General features: G+C 39.4%; 1 protein-coding gene across 6 annotated transcripts in view; it reads left to right on the top strand.

Moving 5' to 3' along the window:
- ANO3 (anoctamin 3) overlaps positions 1 to 27,245 on the top strand; it is a 205,900-nt gene that overhangs the window by 60,245 nt on the left and 118,410 nt on the right. The window contains exon 2 of one of the 6 annotated variants that reach the window (XM_074586273.1): positions 2,579 to 2,713. The exons of 3 other annotated variants lie outside the window; for them this stretch is intronic. Coding sequence is in view for 1 of the 3 variants with exons in the window: in XM_074586275.1 (XP_074442376.1) it covers positions 9,055 to 9,100 (46 nt within the window). In the remaining 2 variants the exon portion in view is untranslated. Of the gene's footprint in view, positions 1 to 2,578; positions 2,714 to 8,854; positions 9,101 to 11,998; positions 12,058 to 27,245 lie in introns of those variants that run through there. 2 more of the 6 variants (XM_074586275.1, XM_074586274.1) reach the window with 2 other exon arrangements.

Below are 27,245 nucleotides of genomic sequence, written 5' to 3'. Positions count from 1 at the left end.
AATATCCCGTCTGTAGCGAGTTCACTTGGCTCATGTAAGAGGCATAGAAATAAATATATCTTCTGAGGGTAAACCATGTTTTAACACACTAATAGACTACCTGTGTGTGTATAGGAACAAAGTGTAATCTAGGTATCTCTTGAAATAAATCGTTGAGAACATTCACAGCGGATTTGATTTGATTCCTTGTAGCTCTTATGGGGCCCATGTCGGTGCCATGCAATTAGTGTGGCGTTTGTAGACAAGGAAGGTGTTCCTCTCCCATCACCCACTTCCTGACGTCTAATTTTTCCTCAGGTATCACGCAATTCGGCATTACTTTGATTTTCTGGCTTGCAAATTCAACAACACAGTATTTAAATTCTGGAACGTTTTTTCATCGTGACTCTTTAAAACAGAAATACATAAGCCTTTTTTATTATTTGAAATTTTCAGAGGTGTTGATGAACTGTGATCAAATTAAAAGCAACATGTGATCACAAATGTATTACATTTGAAAATCTCACCCCACTTTTCTGTCAATCTTAGGTCCTTTGAAAATCTACATAAAATACTCAGTAATTGAAGAAAGCACTCCACTTCTGCCCTATAATAAAAAAGCCCATATCATTGCATTTGGATGTGAAGTTAAGGACGCTCAGAGAGATCAATTTTATAAAAAAGCATCTGCAATGTTATTATTGCGTATCTTCTTCTTGTTTAATAGTATCGTTCTCCCCGGGTCAGAATATAGGATTGCTAGGCCAGATGGCACCGTGCTAATTCCCCTGCAGAACGTTGCCTATGAGTCTTGTGGGAGTTCACCTGGTATAGCCGAGCAGGCAAGATCTGTGGTGATGGAATGCAGAAGTCTGTGGGATGGGATAGGATAGCCCACCTCAGTATGTTTCTTCCAAAATGATGGGGAGGTGATTGATGCATGGTAAATACGCGTGTGGGCTTGCAGCTCACACGTTTGGCATCGATCCACTCTCAGATGTCGCTGTCAGAGAAAATACATGCCGAAGTTCTAGTGGCGAGCTGGAATGAGGACACAGTACCCAACATGGGGTTATGCAGCCATGGAGGAGTCTAGTCATGCAACAGGAAAAAAGGCCAAAGCTGCATGCGAGCATGATGCTGAAGTGAGAAATTTCTGAGAAGATGCTAATTGAAACACCCTGTTACGATTTCATTGATGATGCTGCAGTGAAGAAATAGCCATCTTTGAAGAAATTCTCAGTAGTTCCTTTTGCTTTGGATGATGGCAGTTTGGCTGACAAGGAATGCAGGCATGCTGTGAGATAAATTTAAGGGTAAGATTACCACACCTGAATTTCAGTGTTTTACACAAGTTGCAAAGGAAAAAGTCTGATATTGCTATGCAGTGACATTACATTACGGTGCCAGCTGCTGTCAAGAGGCTATCCTGTTTTAGTTGAACCATTTCGTTTGTATTACTGAAATCCTTGAACTTTCAGCTGTGGACTTGGACTTTGCTGTTCTGAGTTCTGTAAGGAAATGTATATCAGGAAAGACTGTCTTTCCTGAATGAATGATATCAATCAATTTCACTTCTCCCTTGGGTGCAGGTAACAAGTCAAGCTCATGTACCGTTGTCTTACTCTTTCCATCTTGACGTGAGTGGGAATAGCCAAATGACTTGCAGGTAGAGGTTTTACATGCCGAGTGGCTGGCCATGCTCATAAACTGCGTTCGTTTGTCCCCTGTTCTGCCTTTTAATAGTTCATAAGGTATCTTTTCTTGGCTTTTTGGGGGAGAGAGGGCAAAAAAGTGTAGTTGGGAAAAAGAGCAGGTTATGCGGCCAAAGAAACCCAAATAGTAAGAATTAAGAAGTTCTAAACAGAACTAGCTTGGAGGTGGTGAAAGACTTGGCTGTCAGAAATGCCCTAAGCAATAATAGAGGGTTAATCTCTAAACCGAGGAGCTGAAGACCCAGGGAACAATAGTAAATCTAGGAAGAAATGCCAAAAGGATAACTGTAGAGTTTGGGGGTTGTTTGTTTTTTTTTTTACTGGAAATTTAGACTATACAGCTAAGGACTATATTAATGTCTTGTTTCTAAGAGTTTCTACTGCTGTCGTTCTTGAGGCTCCTGTGTTGGGCACGTGGCACTAAAGAAAAGAGGCACAGGTTTGCAGAATAGGTTTATACAGTGGAAACAGAAATTATATGATAGATAACTTCATTATTGATAGTGATCTTTTTTTCTGTCTATCTGATTATTTTCTTCTTTACTTGGCATATTAGGCTGCTAATCAGAAATAGAATTATTTTGCAGCAGTTTGGTAGCTGGTACTGCCGAGTTGGTTAACAATAATCTTTCTTGCTTTTTGCTTCAGATAAATGCGAAATAAGAAAACTGCGACTTACAATAGAAAAGAAAAATATGACTTTATAGAAGGTTGCCTACCTGGGAAATTTGGATAGACATGAATATTGGACGCTGCTATTATAATTCTGTTTTTCCCTCTTCACCTGCTTCTTGACACTAGTGCTTTCTTTATAATCTCTTTGCAATATTATAGAAGGATTTTTTAGCAAACCGACATTTCACCATCTTTTCACTTCTGTATAGGTCTGTTCCAGTGTACACCAGCCACAAGAATGCCGAACTCCTTAGAATTCTGGCTTGGCATTTTGACCCAAATATTCTAGAACAAAATGGAGCTGCTTTGCTGAGGGAAATTAAATTTTCTTTAACATACCAACTGTAAGTTTCTTTCTGTTCCTCATGTTAGCTGGATAAATTAAGGCCCGAACTGGAAAAGTAACTGTATTCAGGGAAATTATTAGGATATAAACATGAATCTATAAAACATAAGCTTAAAAGCAATGCAATTACAGTGAGCTACAGAATCAAGGCCCAAACACTTTACATTAGTCAGAAAATACAGTCAATTCCATGGATATAAGAAAATTCTATCTAGACAGAGAGAAGACTTCTCTTAAATTACCATAGAAATGAAATATTAAAATATGGAAATCAGTGAGATTTCAAGGGTTAGTGTCTTAGCAATACAAAGTAAAAACTTTATAGAAATGTTCAATTTTTAAATTCATCTACTACACAATTTAGCATGCTCCGTAATCAGCTTTCTAGACCTTCTCCATAGTGCCCGACAGCCTTATCAGAGCTAATGAAGGGCCTCCCCATCATCCCAGGGTCTATGGCAAAATTCCCATTGTTTTCAGTAAGATCAGAACATTCGCAAACAATTTTACTGCAAATATTGAACAAGATCATTTTGCATTGCAGAGCTGCCCTCCTTGAAAGAGATGGGCTCAACAATTCTGTGAACATTAATTTTTCATACTATTTAAATGTATTACATAAAAATTGATTAAAAAATCAATGATTTTGGGTGCTGCTGTAAACATTTAATGCCCCTGCTCAAACAACATTTTAGACTAAAGAATCACCCTGATCCCCAAAATCTTCTTGCAAATTGTTTAGAAATTGTACTTTGCAAGAATTTTAGAAATTCGTATGTTTGAGAAGGGACATTTTATTTTGAGTTTATAGTATAGGCCATTTAATACTATCTTGCTATTCTGCACTTTGATGAGCTGCATAAGCATATATTCAATAAAATCCTTCATTACAGATATGAAAAAAATAACATAACTTTATAGTTTGTTTTAATAACAATTCAAAATTGTGTGTCTGCCTCCTGGTTTGAATTAGTCTGGTTCCAGCTCCCTTGCATTTGCTTTTTATTGCATCCTCTATTATAAACATTGAAGTTCATCTAATCCAACCTCCTATTCTGAAGCTGCCATCACCACTGCCATCACCAAACTGCGTCAGACATAGCTTGGTTGAAGTAAATTTTGAAAACCTTCAAGGGTAGATATTTCACTACTTTGTGGGTAACCTGTTCTGACGGTGCATTACCAACGCTGTAAAAATTTATTCCTAGTGTTCAGTCTGAATCTCACATGCCATAATGTGTGGCTGTTGTCACTAATCCAGGTCATCTTTGTACTGTCATCTTTGCAAGTGACTTCCAAGTTATTGTAGGCTGATGGAACTCTGTGGTTTATTTTTCACATTAAATAAGCGCAGTTTTTTCAACTTCTCACAGTTTATATATTGTAGACCCGTTACCATCCAGGGTAGCCCTTTTTACAGACTTTCTTCAGTCCTTTAATGCCTTTCCTGAATTGAAAGGATGTGAAGCAGGAAAGCAAGACACTATATTGCAAGTGCAGCTACAGTCATGCCAAGTCAAGAGGATTAATAACCCTTTGATCTGCTGGCTACATTTCTTCTAAGGTTTGCCTTATTTGTGATGCAAGGGCGCAGCTGGCTGGTATTCAAGCTGGTGTTTCCCATAACCTTCAGGTCCTTCCCATCAGAGGTGCTGCTCAGCCTGAATTGATGTATGGGGTTTTTCCAGGTGCGCAATTTTGCACTCACTGAACCTCATGAGTTTCTTTTGGACTAAGTTTAGCTTTCTTTCTGGGCGATAGTTAACAGCTGGCTATAATTAACTTTTGCGATGGCTGTATTTCTTAAGGAAATAATTGTCATACGCCACTTATCACAGGATAATTAGGTTTTAATTTAAGGTTCTATTTCCTGTGACTTTCTGAAAAGCACTATGGAATTATAAAATTTAATTTAAAGCATATCTCTCTCAATAGCCTGTTTTACTAGCAAAACAGCTTCCTGATAGAAAGTAAATCTGGAGACTCGGTCTTCCTGCTCTTATCAGGCAAAATTTTTACAGATCCCAAGTAATACAGATATGCATAGAACTACACATATTATGATGAAGCGAGACCAAAATAACAAATGTTACTTTCTAATCTCTCCTGACAAAGACTCTATTTCATGAAAAAGGCCTGTCTGTCTGTAAAACAGAGTTAATCTTAATGTCAAAACTGAATACCTCAAACCTGAGGAAAAACTCAGTCAGATGTGCGAGCACATCAACCTTAACCTTTTGAGTCATGATTTTGGTTCTGTTGCCTTGTAGGGATACAAGGTTTAAGTGTAGTTCTGTTTGATCCTGATCTCTTCACTAAATCCAGAATTTTGATCTGTTTACAAAATATTACTGAGATATAATGTGAGACTTGGCTTAATATAACTAATGATTTCAAAAGCTGGAGTATTCGCTAGCCAGTGAATGCGAGGGTAGATTTTTATTTTAATGAGCTTCAGGGCCAAGGTAGTTTGTGCATATGAAGCTTAAGAATGTACGCATTTCCTACATATCTTAGCCATCGATTAGTAATTGTTCTGTTGTCTGCACTCTAAAAATACCATTAAACTGGACCAATCTCTCCTTATTTACCAAATAATTATCTTTCCAGCTTCTCATATTATCATATTTTGCAATTATCAAGCTTAGTCAGGCAACAGTGTGAAGGATTTAATTTTAAAACACCTTTGTAGAGATATTTTTCTTCTCTTTGCAGACCTTACTCCCAGCTGTCATATCTGTAGTTTCGTGTGTATGTGCTATCTACTGCTAAAAATAGAGCTCTATTATTAAGAAACTAGTAGAAAAATAAGTAATTTATTTCCTCAGAATTTAATTCTTCTGCTGTGTTTCTGAGCACTGCCTTAGCCTGGCTTTCTCTCCCCATCGTTCTGTGCACTAACACAGTTGGATAAATCTATTTGAATTCAGTCCTGTTAACTCTCCACGGAGGACTGTGGATGACAAATTAGATGGATGGCGCTGAGTCCCAGCCAGCTGACAGCCTCTTTTCCAAGAGTTTGTGAGATAACCTCTTTAGGCTGTAATTTTACTTACCGGCACCTTTTCTTCCCTTCTGCATTTTGTAGATTATTATCATAAGAGAACAGATAACGGCCCTCTTGTTTTCCTCTGGTAAGGAAGGGAACATAATGTATGCTGCTCTTCTACTTCACCTGCAAGTCAAAGGTGTCAGTCAAGGTCACTCGGAGAAATAGCTGGGGCCTAGAACCTTACAAAGGTTTAGACCATTACAGAAAGAACTACACTTGCTGTTTGCGGACTACATATGATTATTAACTACTAAGTTTATAGTTTGAATTATACTTTTTTTTTTTCCTCTGGTGACTCCCAGTTGCTGGGTATAGATTTTGGTTTTAATTGCTACTTGTCCATTCTAACATCTACACTAAAGCTTGAAGGTAAATAAGGACTTGATGCTACCTCTTCTTTTGGCTTGCTCCTTGTTTTCCAGCATTTGTTGATCAACAAGAGCCAGCCTGGCTGGTCTCCACTTGCCTTTTTCTGCCATGGAACATCTATAGTGCTGTCTCTCAGCAGGAAAGAGCTGTTCCCAGCAGTTTTCCTGAAATTGCTGGAGTGCAGAGGAATGCCTCATTATTACCTTCAGTGTGCAGAAAGCTCCCAGAGACTGACAAATGAGTAGGATAATGTCTTTGCACCACCATAGCTTCTGCATCTTTTCCTAAACTAACTGACAACAAACCTTCTGCAAATGTTCCCAACAAAAACAAAATTTGGTCAGCTATCCTGAGGAGGTAAGGTTATTTTTTTCCCTTATGGTAACAGTTGGATGTGTCAGCTATGCGTTACATAAAAGCAATGTCTGGTATACTCTAGAAAGAAGTGCTGGAGAAAACCTCCCTGGTTAGGATGCAGTTTTTATTTTATCTATCTAACTATAAGAGCCCTTGTGTGGATGTATTGGTTTTATATATGGCTTTTCGGTATTTTTTTCATAGTGGAAAAACATCCTTATACTAAAAAAAACAGATATGTACCTATCATGGTGGTTTAACTAAACTGGTATCGACAGAGTAGTACAACTTTATAGTACAGACAGGCCTGTAGTAAGGGGTGGCAATCATGTCATTTTTTAAGCAGATGGTATACTACAAGCCCCAGTCAACTATGGGAAAGTTCTAGCTTTGCTTTAATATCGGAGGAAATCTCTAGTATATCTTTTAGCACACAAATGGAGCCCCACACTTTGAAGGAGCTGCAGATGTTGAAATAGGTGATTTAATTAACTCCTGTCAAGTAAATAATGTGTGTATCCCTAAATGGAGAAGAGGAGGTAGATACTCTAGATGCAAGCTGGAATAATGGACTGACTGAATTTAGGAGGATCAGAAAAAGAGGTAATTGTGGTAGAAAAATTAAACCCCAAACATTTTACAGGAGTTGAATGATACTATCGTGAAATTTACTCAGAATCCAGAGAGAATAATGCCAGCAGAGGGAGACAGGGAAAGATATTAAAGCCTTATAAATTTGACTCTTTTATCATCTGGAATGAGCCTCTTGGCATACACTGTGGACAAAGGGGAAATTATAACACAAATAGCATAGAAATGGGCCACATCAGGCCTTGAATGTGCAATTCAGTGTCTTTTTGTAAAAAGCCATCTCCAGTAAGATTAAGACTGTAAATTTTATAACATATATGAAAAAAAGGCTGGTGATGCAACACAGGTTTATGGTGCGATGACGGGGATGGAGGGGCTGACATACAAACCAAACTCACAGTGCCTCGGTGTAAACGCGTCTGTTACTACATTAAAGGAGGTGCAATTTATACTTAGCTTCCCTTAACAATCACAGAATGTCAGGAGTTGGAAGAGACCTTCGGAGATCACCTAGTCCAACTCCCCTGCCAATGCAAGTTCACTTAGAGCAGGTGGCACAGGAACGCGTCCAGGTGGGTTTGGAATGTCTCCAGAGTTGGAGACTCCACCATCTCCCTGGGCAGCCTGTGCCAGGGCTCTGCCACCCTCAAAGGAAAGAAGTTTTTACTCATGTTGAGATGGAATTTCCAGTGTTCCAGTTTGTGCCTGTTGCCCCTTGGCCTGAAGTTGCGGCAGGGGAGGTTTAGGTTAGATATTAGGAAGAATTACTTTACTGAAAGAGTGGTCAGGCACTGGAACAGCCTGCCCAGGGAGGGGGTTGAGTCACCGTCCCTAGAGGTGTTTAAGAAACGTCTAGATGTGGCACTTCAGGGCATGCTCTGAAGGGCAGAGATTGTAGGTTGTTTGTTGTCGGGTTTTTTTGTTTTTTTTTTTTTTTTTTTTTGGTGTGTGTATGGTTGGACTTGATGATCTCAAAGGTCCTTTCCAACCATGAAAATTCTATGATTCTATGATTGTTCTGTTGCTGGGCACCATTGAAAAGAGTCTGGCCCCATCCTCTTGACACCCACCCGTTAGGTATTGATAAACATTGATAAGATCCCCCCTCAGTTGTCTTTTTATCTAGACTGAAAAGACCCAAGTTCCTCAGCCTTTCTTTGTAAGAGAGATGTTCCAGTCCCCTAATCACCTTGGTAGCCCTCCGCTGCACTCCCTCCATCAGTTCCTTGTCTTTCTTGAACTGGAGAGCCCAGAACTGGATACAGTATTCCGGATGTGGACTCACCAGGGCAGAGCAGAGGGGGAGTATGACCTCCTTTGACCAGCTGGCCACACTCTTTTCAATGCACCCCAGGAGACCATTGGCCTCCTTGGCCACAAGGACACGCTGCTGCCTCATGGTCAACTTGATGTCCACCAGGTCCCTCTCGGCAGAGCTGCTTTGAGCAGGTCTCACCAGTAGCTCACCAGTAACACCTGATGTCTTCTAAAGAGAGACAAGGGTTACAGGAAGGCCACAGGAACAACAAAACCAGCCCGATGACGGGTTTTTGGGCGAGGCTGGGCTCGGGCCCGCTCTCCGCCTCAGAGACTTTCCCGCCCGGGGGGTGGTCGCAGACCCCGCCGGTCCCCGCTCTGCGGCAGCACTGAGGGCGGCCGGGGCTGACCGAATTCCCATTCCCCGGCGGGTGGGGGAAGCCGCCGGCTCCGACCCCGCCCCTCGCAGCCCCGCATTAGCGCCTCTCCCCGCCGGGCTGCTGCCGGCGCCATTCCCTCGGCCTCCGCTGCGCGGCGGGTCGGGCCGGTCCTCCCGTTACCAAAGCAACGGCGGCGCCGGGGACTGCGGGCCGGGCCGGGGCGGGCCGAGCTGGGCCGGGGCGGGCGAGGCCGCGCCGCCGGGTTCCCGCCCCCGCCGCTGCCGCCGCCCCGCAGCCGGCGGGCTGGCAGCTGGCAGGCTGCCGTCCGCCAAGATGGTTCACCACTCGGGCTCCATCCAGTCTTTTCGGCAGCAGAAAGGTCAGTAGAAATCTCTGTCCCCATCGCCCGGGGAGGGGGACACACACGCCGCTCCCAGCGGCTGCGGGACCCCGCTACGGTTTCCGCGCAGGAACGCCCCGGCGGGTGCCAGGTGCATCCTCTGTGGGTGCCCGCATGCGGGTCCCCCTCCGGAGGCGTGTTGATGTTTTCGGGTATTTTACCGGTTTTCAAGACGCGAGGTGGCAGCGCATGGAAGGACGCTCAGAGGGACGAGCCGAGCCGCCATCCCGCGCCCCGGCGGCTGCGGGGGCCAAGGGGCCCCGGCCCGACCGACCCACCCCAGGTCCCGGCCCCGGCCCCGGCCCGGCGCCGCCAGCCGTTCCCTCGGTGGGAAAGTTTTTCTCCCTGAGAAAAGGTGCTGCTTTGTGGCTTTCAGTTGCTGTACAGGTGATCTGAGTGATGCGGACGGGTCGGTCACCCTCGGCTGTTGTTTCTAGGGTTGTTTCTGGTTTGTCTTCGCATCGTGCCGTTGCCCAAGCGTAAATCTTAAGAAGCAGTAATATCTGTCATTGCGAGGGGGGCTCTGGCGTTACAAGTGCTACTTTGGGTCAGTCCTTTTATCTGGTTGGTTGGTTGTTTTGGGGTTTTTCAAGGCAAAATAAAAGCTTTTCCTGGTCAATAGATGCAAAGGTAAATTTTCAGTTGTGATTACCGTCGCTATAAAATCTCTATTGTGTTCCTGATAGACAAAAGATAGTTCATAGAACCATCGTAGAATGGTTAGAGTTGGAAGGGACCTTAAAGATCATCTAGTTCCAACCCCCTGCTATGGGCAGGGACACCTCCCACTAGAATTCCCACAATAGACCTTGTTTGTTTGTTTGTTTTTTTTTCTTGATCCTGAAACTGACGTTTTTACTATATTTTTTTTTCTCTGTTATTCTACTTTGACAGATAAGATGGAACCAAGATTTCTTTCTTTATGAGCATCCCTTTGCATTCTTCCTGTTGTTTTAGTTGTTAACAAACTTTTTTTTTTCTTATAGTATACCATAAATTATGATTTAATGTGGTCTGCTTCATACATAAATCGTGGGTTCACTTATTGGATTTTGCCACATTCAAGTTCTTCTCTTTGAATGGTTAGTGGGAAATAAATAATTCAAAGCACTTATTCCATTCTGGTAATTCCACAATAAATCTAGTTCCTTGCTGTAGAGGTTTTCCATTTAATCTTATCTTGTGTGCAGTAATGAGTGGTGTTGTCTCAAATTGTAAAATGTCTTGTTTAGTCAGGTTCAAAGTTAATTAATATAACCCCCCCCAACTGATGTAGATGCGTTTATAAAAGTATCAGGTGACTTGGAGCCACAGTGTTAATCCTTAGTTTTCATAAGGAAATGTTTCTTTAATTACAATAATGATTAACGACTTCCAGAGTCCTGTCAAGACCCTTCAGGAGCTATTCAGCTGTTCTGTCGTAATCTTTTAAAAAAAACCCACCCCAAAACTAACTTCATTATGTTCAAGTTCAGGGATGAAATTTAGTTGCTTGAAACCAAGCTATGCCATGCGATTTATGAAATTGTATGTTTGTGGTAGTTGTAAAACTTCAAAATAACCTAGTGGGTTTTGCTAGTTACATCTCAATAAGTAGATTGTTGTTCTCTCCTCCGTATTCCTGAAGAAATCCTGATTAAGGTGCCTTGCCCGTCATAAGGCTTTGGAAAAGAGAGGATGCTTTTATGGAGCTATGGAGCCTGCACAGCATTGACTAGTATGTATATCCCTTTCCTGAATATCTCATACGCAGTGTGATTTGTGCTAAATCCACCTGAAGGATCTTGGTCTCTGTTTTTCTCAACCTACAGCTTCTAGGGATGGGGGAGGACAGCGTGAAATCTTGTGTAAAAGGCTACAGGAAAACTAAGCAAATGTTAATCATAATCAAGAACTCATCATCTAATCATGAGGTATTTAAAAGAAGCTGAGAATCTGATACTCTGAAGTCCATAGGCACTGATCTCCCAGCAGCAGAGAGCATCACATCATTTTGTGTAGTTTTCTTGAATTTGTTATTTTTATATCATTCTCCTACTTTAAATTTAAAATTTCGCTTACTGTCATTTCTAACTTACTGTAGCTAAGGTTTTGACTAAATACACTGGTTGTTTTCTAGCTGCTCAAAACCCAGTGCCCTAAATTCCCTTTTTTTATAGAATCAGTGGTAATCCTCATGAAATGGCCAGCTGCCCATCACAGCTGTGCCTTGTATGCTTCACTTGCATTAAGACCAAGCTTCATTTCTTTGGGGGGATTGAACGGGCATTACTTCTGTGTGGAGTCTGAATCATATAGGAAGGATATAAATCAATGAAGGTAATAGTTCCTGAAAATAAATGGAAATCGATTTTAACCTTTTTAGAAACAGAGCCTGTACCTATTGCCAGGTAACATAATATTCAGATTCACTTGCTGAAGAGAGTTAACTTTTAAGATGCAGGATCGAATGGGCTAGACCGCATTTTATTTCCTTAACTACTCTGAGCACTTTGTTCTAGCTGAGAAGATAAGTAGTGCGTTCAGGACCAAAGCTGTCTTTACAAGGCTTTGAAGAATAGAACCAAGTTCTTCAGTCTCTTGGGTTTCTAGGAATCTTCAATAAGAAGGAGAAAAGAGGAAAAAAAAAATAAAAAGGCATTTATAACCCAAGGATTTGTCTCTGGTTAGAGTTTGGTGGGTTATTTTTTTTTTTTTCTTTCTTTTTTCCTTCTTGACAGAGTGAGGAGGTGGTTGCAGTAGGAGGCTGCCACCATGTGCCACCATGGTTTTGTCTTGCTCTTTGTTCAGATTGTGTAGCAGAGTGAAACCCTCGGTTTTCAAAAGCTGCAGCAGAGCTTAACGTAGTGTTATAAAAAGACACGGAGCATTTTGAAGAAACGAATCTCATTCTTCTTCACCCCCACAATTTTTTCTTCTTCTACTTGTATCCAAAGGTATGCCTATCAAAAAGAGCAGTGTCCTAGAGGTAGAGTAATCTGTGTCTCTGCACAGTAATGTGTTAGATCTGTTGAGCCATCTGTATAGTATTTTGTGGCTATTTTTAATCTCTACTGTGGCAGAAACTGCTTTTACTGAAATTACTTTCCTCAGTAATATTCTCGGAGATAAAAATTTTGTTATTAAATGTATGCTGTTACGCTTTTTTACCCCTTCAAAAGGTGATGAACCTATGGCCTCTGAAGAATTGTGTCAGAGAGAAAAGGAAGAAATGTTTCTTGTTTACTACTTTTTTCCATAGCCATGCTTCAGAAAAGAAAAATCTCCATCCTCAGACATTAATACACATTTTTGCTTAAAACTGCTAAGTAACAAATAATTATTCAGGAAGGAGAAATAAGAATAAGATAACGTTGATGAGAACAGAGATCATCTCCATACATAATTTGTAGCTTAATAATTCCAGGGAAAGACAGCTCATTAGGATTTGATGTTTGATCCCAATCACAATTGAATCTTTTAAATGTAGGACATAAAAGGATATGGTAGTCTTATGGTAGATTTGGTGTTTTCCGTAATGGGTACAAGACTGGTGCAAAGCAATTGCTTTTTTTATTAGAGAGCTCTATTGAAAAATTATATCCTTCAGAAGGGAAGGCAACCTAATTTCCAAGAGGCTCTTCTTTTAAGAGATACTTGATGGTGAATGGTTTTGAATGTTTCTGGCCTGACAGAAGGTAAAACCTGCATTTAGGGTACAGGTCAAGGCAATGCCAATGCTTAAAATTTTAAATATCTAGGACTTCAGTCCTGATACACAAACTGCAATTTCCTGTGTGCTCTGCTGTGTGCTTTTATTGACTATTGTCATTCTTTCTAATACCCCTGTCAAAGCTTTTTAATGAAAGAGTTCATGGCTGGAGAAAAAGAAAATATGTTCGAGCCTTAAAATTGAGTTGCTTTTAGCACGGTACATGAGTTTTAGGAATGTGGACTGCAGATTAAAATCCAGTGGGTAATTTGGGGTGCTTCTCGTGCTTCCTATTCGAGGTGTGCAATGGGACAGGAAGGGGTTCAGCAGCTTCCATATGTGTTATGTCTTTGTTGAGAGCTCTGATTTATCGTCTCCAGGGATTTATCTTGAAATTGTGTGACTCCTGGACAAATCAGGTTACCTCCGTAAAAGATGTATTCCTAGATCTGCATGCCAAATATTTTGTTTCATTTTATATATTAGCCATCTGAAGCTGTAGTGTGGTTCAGATGGATCGAGGGTTGGGTTGAGAATCTCTAAGAAGCTACAGTTGTTCTCCCTTCATGGAGGTACTTGTTACTTCATTAAACGATCTTTCTAAATCGCTTTGAGCTACTTAGAGGACTACTGCTGTTGTAGAATACAGTTTTTCTGTTATTATTCTTTTACTCTAATTTTAAGATCTTAATGACCTGCATTCTTTATAAAACAACTTGTGAATTTAATTTGCATTTAACTTGTGAATTTAAATGAGAGTTTGTAAAGATATCACTTTTTATATTGCTCCAGAGTTTTCAGTATTCAGAAACTTGGACTTGTAATTAAGATTCTCATGGAGAATTCTCTAAGGATGTTTGATATTTCAGTGGCACCAGTGAACCTAGTAAGCTTAATAATCCAAAGAGACTGCTGAAATTACTAGAAAGTGCAATTCTGTCATACAAAAATTTATGAGAGATTGTGACTCTTTGCTGCTGTTCTCCAGAGCAGAAGGGCCAGGTTTCCATGTCAGCGTAAGTAAAGGAATTTTTCGGGCTCAGCTCTTTCATTTGCATTCCAAGGAGCACTAACATGTACAGAAAATTTCAAAGCGATCCTCATCTTGACTCTAAAAGCTGAGACCAATGCAGCTATTAATACACTCCCTTAAAATGATACCATATTCGAGTGGTGCCATTTATAATGCCCTCTTTCAGGCACTGAAAAGCAAGGCCCAATTTTTAATGCGACTTACCTGGCTGTATTTGCTCTTATTTTTGTTGCCTGGTACAGCTGCACCACTTAAGATGCACTTCACCTTTTTCAGACACCTTAGAATTGCCCATAAAATGTCTTTTTATTCTGGAATATACTGTTGTAGGTTGTAATTTCAATAAAATACAGAGCTTCATTGAAAATAATCACTAAATATGACATGTTAAACCTTATATTATGCAGGTGCATGAGTGCTGTAGAAATAAGTTAAATATTGTTTCTAATTCATTCTTTTTTCCATTGAATGAATATTTTAAATGAGAAAGCTAAGGAAATCAGAAATTTTGTTGCATAACTCTGCTGTCTGTCTACAGACGATGATGCTGTGGTAGGATGTCTGGGCATTAGCTTCCTACATTCTGATTTAAGTATAGCTTGATATAGTATTATCTGTGGAAAAACCTTGTATCTATTCCAAAGCTTTTCAAAACTTCCTCAGTAAGGACCCGTTAAAATAGGCAACCCCCACCAACGCTAGTTTTCTTTAGAACTCTCATTTTACCATTTATATTTCATTGAGTATGACCAGAAGATTGCAAGTTCCAGTTCTGCCTTCATATTTTGGTAGGTTTATTCTGCTTTTTGTCATTTTTGAAATCTGCTAAATGAGGACGACAAATGAAACAACTCTGCCAGTGTAAATTCTGTTGAATATTTGTAATAGTAGTTTCAATATACCAGATTTCATTAAAGAGTTTTGCAACAAAATTAGGAGTAGTCAACATATTTTATGATTAAGGGTGTTTTACAGCTCCAACAACCATAAGAAATTGAAGCATAATTTTAACTAATGGTACCAAGAGCCCTGCCTTCCAAGCAATGCAGCCAGCTAGGTAGCAACTGGAAAAGTAATGATGTTTGGGTTTTTACTTCCACTGAAAAGTGAGCAAACAAAATATAGCCATTCATATTGTAGACATACTGTGATAGCAGAAATTAACTACGCTAAATTCACAAGCTTGCTGAGCAACGTGGAAGATCTCTTGTTTTCTGCTTGGGCCTGTCTAAACTGAAGAGTGTGTTTGTGTTTTCTTGAGTCGGACACGCAGTGATGTTTTCAGAAAGCATCATTCATGGGGTTACAAATCTTAAATTCCCTTTACCAAGCTCATTCTAGAATTAATTCAGTTCTGTATATCCTAAAGCATATGTTACAGTAGATTATTTATCGGAGACAAGTGTATCTCAAAACTAAGCTACAGCGTAGAGCAATATGTTTTAACAACTCTGAGCCTCAATGAATGCAAATTCATCACTGTTTTCCCAGAATGAGATTCTGAGTCTGCCTCAATTTGGGTTATCATCTGGCTTGTGAGGGCCTGAAGCCAGTGCGATTACTTAAGTGAGGAATTGTTCATTTGTCTGACTGGTGAGGTCACAGTTTAATTCACCATCCATCTGACTATTTTAAATGGGGTTTTGAGAAAGCTGGTATTTTAGTTATCCTTTTGGGTCATCTCTAACGTGCAAACATCAGGCAAGTAGCAGCATTTATGTTGTAACCGTTTGATCTGCTTAAATAAAAGTAGAGGTCTCTTGAGGGGGAAAAAAGAAATCACAAAATTGTGCTGAATTAAATTCGTAGAATCATAGAATGGTTTGGGTTTTAAGGGACCTTGAAAATCATGTAGTTCCAACCCCCCTGCCACGGGCAGGGACACCTCCCACCAGACCAGGCTGCTCCAAGCCCCATCCAGCCTGGCCTTGAACCCCTCCAGGGATGGGGCAGCCACAGCTTCTCTGGGCATCCTGGGCCAGTGTCTCACCACCCTCATAGATTCCATCTCTGCAACTCAGGAAGAGGAACTGTACTTTGAAGAGCATGCCTTATGAAGAGTATCTGCAGAAATCCCTTTTGAACAACAGATTGCCACTGTTCATACTGTTTGTGTTTGTTTCTTTAGTAACAACATAGGACAAGAAGACACATGGGTTTTCTTCCTTCTTGGCTGTGATTCTTACTGGATTGCTGTGTAGTGCTGGTAGCTCAAGAAGGATACACAAACAAAGGAAACTAGAGCTCTCTCAAATCTACGTTGAAAAATTCATAAGTACATCACAGTTACTGAAGAGCTGTAGCTTGTCACGTATGCTGCAGATAACTCCTGTGACGATGGCACGCTTTGGAGTTAGAAAAACGTCTGAAATGTCATATTCTATTCACTGCTTGTCTGATTCAATAGGATTACTCTTGCCCAAAAAATTCCTTACTCCTTTCTGTTTGTTTAGTATCTACACCAATAGTATGCCTTTCTAAACCAGAAGGTCTGATGTATATAATACTTATATTGTGTTATCTTTCTGCTTCATTAAACCGGTGGTGTTAGTACTTTTAATGAATTAATTTTCCTGAACCATTAATGAATTATTTTTTTTGTGGGGGGAAGTCCCTTTTATCTTCAGGCTATTTTGTAGCAGTCCATTAGCTTCCTTTTCTGTGTGGTTATTCTAGAAGTAACTTAATAGTATGAGAAAATAGCAACGAAAGAGCAAAGGGGATTAAACAGTGAAAATGGTAGGAGCAGCAGGCGATCCTAAGAAATTTATGAATGAGTTGAGAGATTATAGGGAGGACTTTTTAAAGGACTATTTAAAACTAAATAAAAACAAATATAGAAAGGTGAGTATTGATGTGGAGACACAGGAATCATAGGTAGGTGGGTGGGCAGATAAATAAAACGATAGCAGGTAGCGAAAACAGACTGAGCGTATTGAACGATCTTCCATGTGTAAGCAAGCGGTGCTCCTTCGCTGGCTCTGCTGAAGTAGGACTGTACGCCGGGGACTTGCAGATATCACAGCAGAACCCTCTTCACATCAAGCCGTGTCAGCAGCACCAGCTTCAGCACTGAGTATTGATTTCAAAGGCACTTGCTAAAAGAAAGAGGACAAAATAAGTTATAGACAGATGGTATTCAGATTTCAAAGAAGGTGATATTGTGAGCGTGTGAAAAATAATGAAAGCGAGTGTGTGTAGAGCCAAACACTTCAGAGAGAAACAGGTACCACCTGAATGCAAAATCTGCATGTTTGAATCTGCAGAGGTTGGATCTTTCAGCTGAGAGAAAAACGCAAGACCTTTGCGTTACCATTTAATCTCACATAAAATGCTTCTGATCTGTATTGGCATCATACCTAAAATTGAAACATGGCAAAACGTATTGCTGGATTTTGAATAGTCTCAGCGGAGAGGCCTGGGGACCTGAATTCCTCTTGTGGGGAGAACTTCCATTTTGTTGACACGTTTAAAAGTTAGATATGAGATGTACAAATTTTTATTTTTATGTATTTTAAACATTTACTTCTGATATATATTAAGCATTCAATAAACACTTGTACATCTCTGAATGCTGATCCTTCGCAGAGGAAGGTTTTAATTTCAAAGCTCTTTAGGTGAAATTCCACTGGACACTCTCACACCTGAGGGGCTTTGAATCACTTGCAATCAGATTTTTTTAAGATTTTCAAAGATGTAGGCAAATACTCTGTTAGGGTACTTGCCGACTTGCTGTTTTTAATAGCGTTTGGATATCTAACAATGCAGTAGTTGTTAGCAGTTATGCACCTAATGCTATTTGCAAGGTGTTGGAATTCGATGTGCTCCAATACTTAAAAAAGCTGACCCTAAATATCTAAAACTTTTTTTGAACGAGTCTGTATCCACCAGAAAATTTATTTTTTTTCTTAAAAATATGAAATTAGACCTGAGTAACTGTTCCTGGTTACCACTTCTATAGAGGTATATATGCTCGTTATAGTGTAGTTAATGGCTACACCCAGAGTTAGCCCAGAATTCCAGCTTAGGCAAGCTGCGGCCTTCATTGTAAGTTGTCCAGCCTCCTGAGTGCAGTTGGTAGATAGTGTGTGTGTACCGCTGAAGCAACTGCAAACTAAAGATCTAAAAGCTGTGGGTCCCTGGCACCAGCTCTCCGCAGCACATCACAGCCAGAGCAGTCCCTGCTGGGGGGCATGGGAACATCATGGGATGCAGGGGGAGAGCATTTGAGGACTGTACCAGACTTGCTAGGGGAGGAACCAAACCAGGGAAAGAGGAATCAACGTGCATTAGGACTGACATTTTACAATCACTATGAAACCTTTTTCTAATATGCAAAAGCAAGGATTTTTCAGATAAAATGTTTTGCGCTGCAGTTTGCTTATATTAAGGTATCATAAGCAGGTGCTGCTGTCTATTCAAGAACCTTCAATGCATTGCTCTGGCTATTGCGAAGTACCTCGGTGTATAGGGCTCAGTAAAAAAGGAGGGGAAGGATTTTTAGAAGCACAAGTAGTCGGCAGGAATAAATGAATAATGCACAGGAGCTTAACCGTGTTGCTATTAATAATTCACGCTTTTAAGAAAGGCAGGGCTTTGAAGTTGCTGTTTTAGAAATCCAGCATCTAAATAAAATGGAAAAACAGAGTGGAAAAAACAGCCTGTCATAAGAAAGCACTTATCATTATTGCTGTCCTTCCTGAAACGTGGCTGGACTCAAAGGTATTTCATGGTGATTGATTTGGTAATTATCTTGAGCATACTTGAACATAAATAAAACTTTGTCATAAAGATTTTATGGATGTAGTCCACACAGAAGCCCCACATACTCTCAGTGATAACGGCAGAATTTCAGTGGATGTACCTGAGATTTTGATTGCATTTGCTTTTATGGGGTATAGCTATGAATAAGAAATGATGCATCCAGTATCTCATTATCAAACGTACGTAGTGGATGAAAAGGAATTAAAAAGATTATATTAGTCACGCTCCAAAACAGTAAGGAGAACAGGCTAATGAGGCGAGAGCAATACTTCACATTTTGGCCTCATGGAAAGAGAAGTTCCACAATCTTTATCTCCTGGACTCTCAGAGGTTTTTCCATGGCTGAGGCATGAAACAACTACTCTTTAGAATATTACTCTAAAGTAAAATATAATGTGTTGTTGGGGTTCAGTCTGAACTTTCTACTATTTTTTCCTGTAGGAAAGGAGTGTCTCCAACTTTCTATTGTTTTATATTGTAGGAAACTTTGAAATAAACGTGAGATTGACTTGTATTCAGTGTGAGTGATAGACACAGTGTTTTGAAATGTGCATTCATAAGTGCTTGTACTTTAGTGGAAAGATTTTCTTCAGAAGGTAAAACGATGCTTCATATTGTAATGACTAGACTGATTCATGTCCTATGACTAGATTCATGTCCAATTGTTATTTTCTAGATTCTAGATTCATATTCTATGACTAGATTTGTATTCTATGACTATCTGTCTGCTGTCAGTCTGACTGGGCTGTTATCCATCTTGGCCTTTATGGCCTTTCTATCTTGTAACCTTATGTCCAATTCTGGTGCATTGGTTTGGGAGCGAGTTGTCCGATTTGTTTGTGCTGAAGTCTGGTGCCTAGCATCCAACAGTAGTAGTACTGTAGTCATCGTGATTATTTAGTGATATAAACAATCTTCCACTGTTTTGCCTTTTGTTAGACTTAATGATTCAGTTTGGTAAGACTTGGAAATCAAAGCTTTTCTTCAGATCACACGGAACTTCCCTAGAGCTTTCTGGTGCTGTTAGGTTTCTCACAAGTGTATTAGTTGGTCACGTAAGGAGCCTCCTCCACATCTTGCATCGCATCTGTGTTACTACTAGGAGTGAACTGCTAGCTCTTGGAGAACCTGGGAACAGGTCAGATGTTCTCACGGTCACAATGAACATGAAGAAGAAAGCTGTGCTTGTTACCTACCAGCGCTATCATCTAGTTAATAGATAACCTCTTAGAAATAATTCATTTCATACCTCTGGCCATCCATAGGTATTTGCTGTCAAACTTTTTACCTAGGCAGAAGGAATCCAAGTTTCTTGACAGGCTGGAATGAAAACAAGGCAAGGCAAAGAATCAAGAAATTGATGAAACTGGCTATTCAGCAATTTTTTCCCTTTAACAAGGGAAAAAGAGAAAGAGATAAATGCCTTCAAAACAAGCCTTCCTTTAACTTAGAAAAGCATTTTTACTAGTGCTAAATTCTGTCTGAGGTTAACAATCGCCAGTCCAATCCTGCGGTTGTTTTATGGTTTTTTTGGGAATAACCTTGGCCTGCTAAGAAAGCCTTGTAATATAAGGAAAAGGAACAAGTGTCTTTGGTATGGATGATTAATGAAAACTACAATCAGTAAAAGTATTAGGCACAAATTCTTGACTAAATACTATGTAAAGTTCCAGGAAAACGAGAGAGATCTGGGAAAAGACAGCTAAGCACCTGGAAACTGAATGTTTTTTAAGATGAATATTAAAACAAGTTTGTGCTCTGTGCTTAGATTTCACATTACGAATATATGAAGACTGTCTCATTCAAGTTGTCAGTCTTTATAATACCCCAAACAGTATAGGAAGTGTTTTGTTTTTTTCAAAACAATGATTATTCTTTACATGGCTGTTGTTTTTTGTTCAGTTCTTTATTATCTTCTAGGCAGGCGTTCCTGTATGCCACATAAGTTTCAAAATTCAACCATAAAAAAAGAGCACTGGGGATGTTCTTCAGAGTCTTTCTTTTCTTAGCATGTAGAACAATTAGTTCAAAAATACCAAAATCATTAGGTAAAAAAGGTAATAGAAGAAATAGCAATGTGATACTTGTCCATGAATTAAGAAAAAAAAAAAAAAGCTGGGTTTTACAGTTTAGAGTACATCAATGGGAAAAACTCCCCCCACCTCCCCAAACTCTGAAGTTGTGGCTTTTTTAAAATTTAGTGTAGAAAAAACTAAGAAGAAATAACGTTCTTTTTATTTTCCAACTTTTCAGTGTGAACGCTTTTCTTGTTCACACAGAGGCTCCCAGGAGAAATGAGTTTTAAGATATCAACTCAAAGTGCTATGCAGAGGTGGAATAATTAGGGTATCATGATTTTAATTTTCTTTCTGGTTTTGATAATTATTCACTTGTTTCTTCTGCCAGTCACTTTCTTTCTACTGGAATTTTAATAGGCTATTTTGAAAGCCACATTAGTGTGACTGCTTGGAAGAGCTGATCAAATTTCAAGAAAATTCTGGGCCCGTGAAAATTTGGACTTACTGCTTTAGAGTTGCTGTGTTGAGTATTTCTGACCGGTTCTGTTGTTGGTGTTACTAATTCATGACTAGTTAGCTAAAAAGAGTAAAGTTCTAGAAGGATTGCAAAGATACCTCACTTGGTGTCTGGTCAACTGGGAAATGGCTGTGAAGAAAGTATCTTATAAATGGAAGGCTTAAGATAGATCCTCTGTTTTGCTCTCTGAATGCTCAGATAATCTGATTGTGTAACCCTGGATGTGGTGAGAAAAATACCAGAGAAGACCGGATAGGATATATAGAGAAGAACCAAGAGAAAATTAGTGGGTTTACTCTGTTATCTCTACTGATGCCTGAAATGGTAGATATTTGAAGTGGCAGAGTGTGCTCCACCATTCCACCAAGGACAGGACTTCATTGCTAGATTTCCCTACTGTACAAATACCTGGTTTTGTATTTTTTGTAATTAGGTCATTCTTTGTGACCAACGTATTTATATAATTTATTCTTTTGTAAGAGATCAAGCCTATGCCCTTTCTCCCTTCCCATCCCAGCTTTCAGATAGTAGAAGACAAAAGGCTTTCCAGTTCCCAGTACTTTGTGTAGAAGACTATGCTATTAGGAAGAGCGGATGAGAGGTATCTGTCACTTGTGCTTACCAGAGCCCTTTCATGACTTCTGGAGAGACAGGGAGAGAATAAGCAGCTGGAAAGGAGATGGAAGCTTTGGTAGCTGTCTCTTGCTGTTGAATATGTGAAGCCATTTCTTCCTGTGCACTCATTTGGGGATCCTTGACTGACACTGGGGCCTTGAAAGAGCCCATTTCTACATGGTTATGAGGTTCCAGTTCATTTCCAGCACTCTTGTTAAGCTGCCAAATGTACATTTATATTTTATATATCCGCTATATATGTCCATACCTCAGAGAAAGGCAGTAGCTATCAGTGAAAAGATGCTAGCCTCTTAAACCATCACTCTTACATTAATTATGTGAGCATTAGTACACTATGAGGAAGCAAATGATGACAGCCAAATTCAAACCAGCAGCAGCTTTGTCCAGAGCGTTTCGTAGATTTCATCAAGAAAATCCTCAAAATGTATACTCTCATGAAAAATATATTTTAGTTTAGAGATTTTTAGCCTTTTGGTTTACTTTAGCCTCTTTTAGCTTCATTAGGGTATTTTCCTCTCCTTTTTTCCTCTCTTCATTCGTAATTCAGGGTTTTCAGGAGGTGCAGGGCTAGAGGGGGAAAGGGGCAACACTCTTTAGCACTTGTTGTTGTTGCTACTTTTCTTGTTCATTTTTACTCCTTTTGTTTATTGGACAATTATTTAATACAGTTTCCCCTAGAAAGTGCGTATTAATATGATTTTGGTATGTGCATTCTTTCCCATGCTGTTTTGCTTTTAATTTCGTTAGTTTTTCTTGAATGATCTATCTTTTGTAAACACAAAGCTTTTGAAATTTCATTTTATACTTGCTAAATACTTGAGTGCTGGAGTCATTATAAAGAACCTATAGCCTAAAAATTGACTGTAGCTGTTGGATGAAGATACGCTATGCTACACAATAATTGTTGAGTTCCCAATTTAGTGATTTTCTTTTTCTTAAAACGCTTACTAAAACTAGTCAGGGAGCAAGTGCAAACCTGCATTAATATTGCAAACTTCCTCACAAGTGATTCTGGATGTTGCTGGACACGTGAGCTTCTAGATGCAAGCAAGCAGTTCATTATCTGTCATGAATAAGACTTCACTTTTTTTCTTTTTAACCTAAGATCTGGCATCATGGATGCTAATATGGATATAATGTCTTAGGAGGTCCTCATAGGCTAAGAAGTGAGCGAAAGTAATACCTTTCATGAGAACTACTTCAGCATCTATCAACATCAGAGTATAGCTCTAGGGTACTGATACCAGATTGCCTGTTGTTTTGCCTGCAGATTTTCTTGAGTTTTAAAATGACACAGCACTGATGGCCCTGTTCTCTTCAGATTTGCAAAATATGCTTTTCTTTTTCTTTTTTTTTTTTTTCACAAGAAAACATAGATAGCTAAGAACCTGACCAAAAATTACAAATCATTCATTGAGAGTAGCCCAAAAAAATTTGAAGGTACTGATTAATCTGTTTTTTGTTTATAATCCAGTAATCTGGGCATCCAATAGGTAAATATTCTATCATGCGGCATTATGGAAGCAGAGGGAGATTGACATACTGATGGTTCCCATCCAAGAGCCTGCACTGAGAGACAGCGAAGCAGAGATGGTGGGAGACTGAGAAAGGAAGACGGTCCGAACCCTGCTAGTTGTATCTACGGGAATAATTTTTCCCAATGGAGGAAGAAATACTACTTGTCGGGATAGGAAAGGACACTTTTAAATAAATGCCTTATGACAAATTATTCTAATCAAGAAATTATTGATTCATGATCCTCTTCTCTTCCTATATTTCTTCCATTAATTTCTCTCCATTTAATGCAAATCTGCTTTGTAAAATTTTTATAGAATTGTGCCGGGTTATAAGTTTTACGTGAATTTCAGTTCATGAAAAAGGGGCTATTGAGGATGGTACCAGGAAATGTGTGACAACTGCTTAGGGAATAGAGCTGTTTCACAGTCTCACAATTGTAGGTGCTGAATGAATATATGATGTGAAGTCAGCTTTCCACAAATAGTATTTTCTCCAATGCAGGAAGTCATACAAAAACTCAGTCTGTAATAGTGGGAAACTGACGGTCCCAAATACAGCGTAGTCTCTCTTTCTTGGTAAGCAGATGGGTTTTGCAGAGAGTTGTCACCTTGCTGTTTGGAAGCCGATGTTTCACCGAGGATAGGTGCAGCTGGAATATTGCGTGCTCATGTAACTGCAGAGTTTAGGCAACTTTATCTATGGCCAGGTTCTCCAAAATGGACATCCCTATTTTTAATAAAAAAGTGCAGGCAAAACATCACTTCTCAATAGATCACTTAGGTTTACCTAAGGTTGTAGAGAAAGATTTTTCTCTAATTTCCATTTCTTCAGTTTTACAAAACCTTAATATTTTTGGCAGTGCTCTGAAATAAGAAAGTATCCATAAACTACCACACAGTAAAAACCACATACTTATCTTTAAAATAAACTTGCATAAATACTACAAAACTCAAGTTTGAGATACTTAAACAGTAAAATAACCCTTACAAACGTTGTGAATATAAAAAGAAATGTAGGTCAGTGGGATCATATGCCATATCAATTTGCAGTATTAATATTACAGATACAGGAAGTAAAGCTTTGTGTTTTGGTAGGTGTAACTTCCAATAATAGCCGCTTTGATTTTTCTGGTTGTCTGACTAGCAAAGGTGAGTTCCTTTCAGGTCACTCTTTAAAAGTGGGTATGATTGTTTCAAAAGACATCTCTACTCCTCTGCGTGTTCTTATTTCCTTATTTCCTTTCTCTGTTAGTTTGCAGAACTTGAGAGGTTCTCCTTAATCGGCAGTTTTTGACTTCCCATTGCCCCTTCTGTTGCCATATTTTGAACCTTCATCAATTCCACTTAAAAAAAAAAATCTTTTGTCTTCATTCTGCTGTAGTTGCTCTATTAGCTTAACTCTTTCTGCAGGCTGCTTTTTTTTTTTTCTTTTTTTTTTCTCCTTGCTATGAGGAAAAGCTTCCAGAACAAGATAAGAAATTAGGTCAGAAGGTGTCTCTGGAGGCATCTAGTCTAAAACTCTGCTCCAAGCAGCCCAACTTCAAAGCTAGGTCAGGTTGCTCAGAGCCTCTATCCTGTCAGGTTTGGAAAATCTCCTGTTCCATAGCCCTCGCTGACCCAGTGCTTCACTGCTCTCAATGATACGAATTGTTTCCTTATCACCAATTGAAAATTTCCATGTTGCATCTTGTGACTGTTCACGCTTGTCTTTTTGCAGGGCACCTATGTGTCTTTTCTCTCGCTAACTCCCCTTTTTGGGTAGTAGAGCTATCTGCAAATAGTGGCCTAGATGTGCAGTTAAGTTGTCCCTTAGACTTCTCTGGTGAAGCGTTGTTTCACCAGCTGCTCCTCCTGTGCCACGTGCTTCAGCTTCTTAACCATCTTCGTAGCCCTCCATTGGACTGTATCCAGCGTGTTGGGCTCTCCTGTACGGGGAGGCCCTGAAACTGGGGACTGTTGAAGATGTGACCACAGGAGGGTCAACTAGAGGGAAATAGTCCTCTTCCCTTCACCTCCTGGTTTCACACTTGTCAAAGCAGTTCAACAAGGAATCATCGTTCATTTCTGCAAGGGCTCACTGCTGGCTCCACTGGGAGTCAACGTTTTAAGAGGCGCGCTGTCAATTGTTACAGCTAATAGTCATCACCATGAATTTAGTAATTAAGTTGTTTTGTTGGTTTCAAGTAGTATTAAGGCTTTCGCCAGCAAAGTGAACAGGGAACTATTCAAAAGAAGTATACATGGCTCTATCGTTTGATGTGATTGATTGAGTGGTTTGGCTGTTGGAGTAGTTACTGTTTTCTTGAGAAGCAGAAGCTTGTAAAGTGTTTGAATAGGTAACAGGTCATATATGAAACTCAAAATACTGAATGTCTTCTAATTTGAAGTCCTGGCTATAGTCAGAAGTTCTCATAGGCATAGATGACTCATGGAAGGGCAAGTCACCAACTGTCGATAAGCCCTGCTATTTTTATTTATTTTTAACCCAACACACCAAATGAATTGGTTCTCAAAAGTTGCCATTTAAAAAAATAACTATAATAAAGTCCCCCTCATGCTCCCTAAACCAACCCTTCAGGGTTTTTTTTGTGAGGGGTGAAAAAAAAAAAAAAACCACTAATGGGAGACTTCCCAACAGTTTGTCAATTTGCTAATCAGAAATAAGACTCTAGCAGCGATTTGAGTACTTAAGAAAACTGTGTTCTTAGGGAAAGTGGTCCACCCTCCTGGAGTGAAATATAGATGTGCACAGAGTTTACAGATAGAGCTTTGCAAAAAGGCAGTTCTGTGCCCTAAAGAGAAGTAGTCACATCTAGCAGAAGCAGCTGAGGAGCCTCAAGAGATGCAAGATACGTGTCTGTAACCACTGTCATTTATCTTGGTGTGCAAACCAGGATAGAGGTATCTTCGGAGGCAAGACTACATTACTTGCTACAACTTTCCAGCAAGAAATTGGAATTTGTTTTGTTTTTTTCCCATTCTGTTAGTGTTTACTGATCATATCTAGGATTTAAATCACTTACGAAAATACTTACTGGTTAAATCTGAAGTTATAATTATCCTTTTATTAACAGTGTTTGAAAGGAAAGGGGAACTTTGCACCCAAATTGGTTTTGTTGATTAATGTTAGCAATGACTCTATTGAATAGATGTAGCTTTACTGGACTTTTACAAGAATTTTAATTATAAAGATTTATGTGAGAGAATAATTATTTTTCAGTCAGCTCAGAATTTTTAAGACATTTTCATTTGACACAATTTTTTTTTAATAAATCCAACATTTAATGTATGGAATGACTTTTCAAATCACATAAGTAACATCCATTGTTATAATACTAATTCCGTGAAGGCAAGGAACATTTTACATTTAGTTTGAGGTCCCATTTAGTAAGCATTCAAAAATTAATTTTCTAATCTCAGTTCAGAGACCATTCTGTCCTGATTGGAGATCTCCAAGAAAACTTCAATTCTTTAAATGTGAAGCGCCTTGGCACTGCTTCTTCCAATCTTGTTTGAGAATTTTAAAAGATAAGAAGTTGCAAGCAATTTTTCATTCAACCATTTTTCTTCTAGCAAAAAAGAGAAGCTTTGAAGATGTTTAAATTTCAGAGTAGCAGAAGACTGAAGACTTTTTCCCTGAAGTTTTCAGTTTAGAAGTCCTTTTTCTGCAAATTAAAATATAAACAAAGGATTTTTTTCTACTTAAATTTTTTTGTGAGACAAAAATTAATGATTTTTATCATTCAGGTGTATCAGAAAAAGCAGACTTAACTGAATTGAAGGGTTGCTCACTTGCCCCATATGTAACATCTCTACCATTATGCAGGAGCAAGTTCTAGATGGCATTGTCGGAGCTTTAGAACAGAAAGCCATTCTTTTGCATCTACCTCGCTAAAATTTTGTGTGAATATTATAAGAAAGTATGGTGCTTTTAGTTGTTTTAGAAGG

The sequence above is a fragment of the Larus michahellis genome, chromosome 4 (genome assembly GCF_964199755.1).
Source record: "Larus michahellis chromosome 4, bLarMic1.1, whole genome shotgun sequence".
In the NCBI taxonomy this organism is placed as follows: domain Eukaryota; kingdom Metazoa; phylum Chordata; class Aves; order Charadriiformes; family Laridae; genus Larus; species Larus michahellis.
The sequence above is the reverse complement of the archived record's forward strand: the minus strand, read 5'-3'. Positions and strand labels throughout refer to the sequence as shown.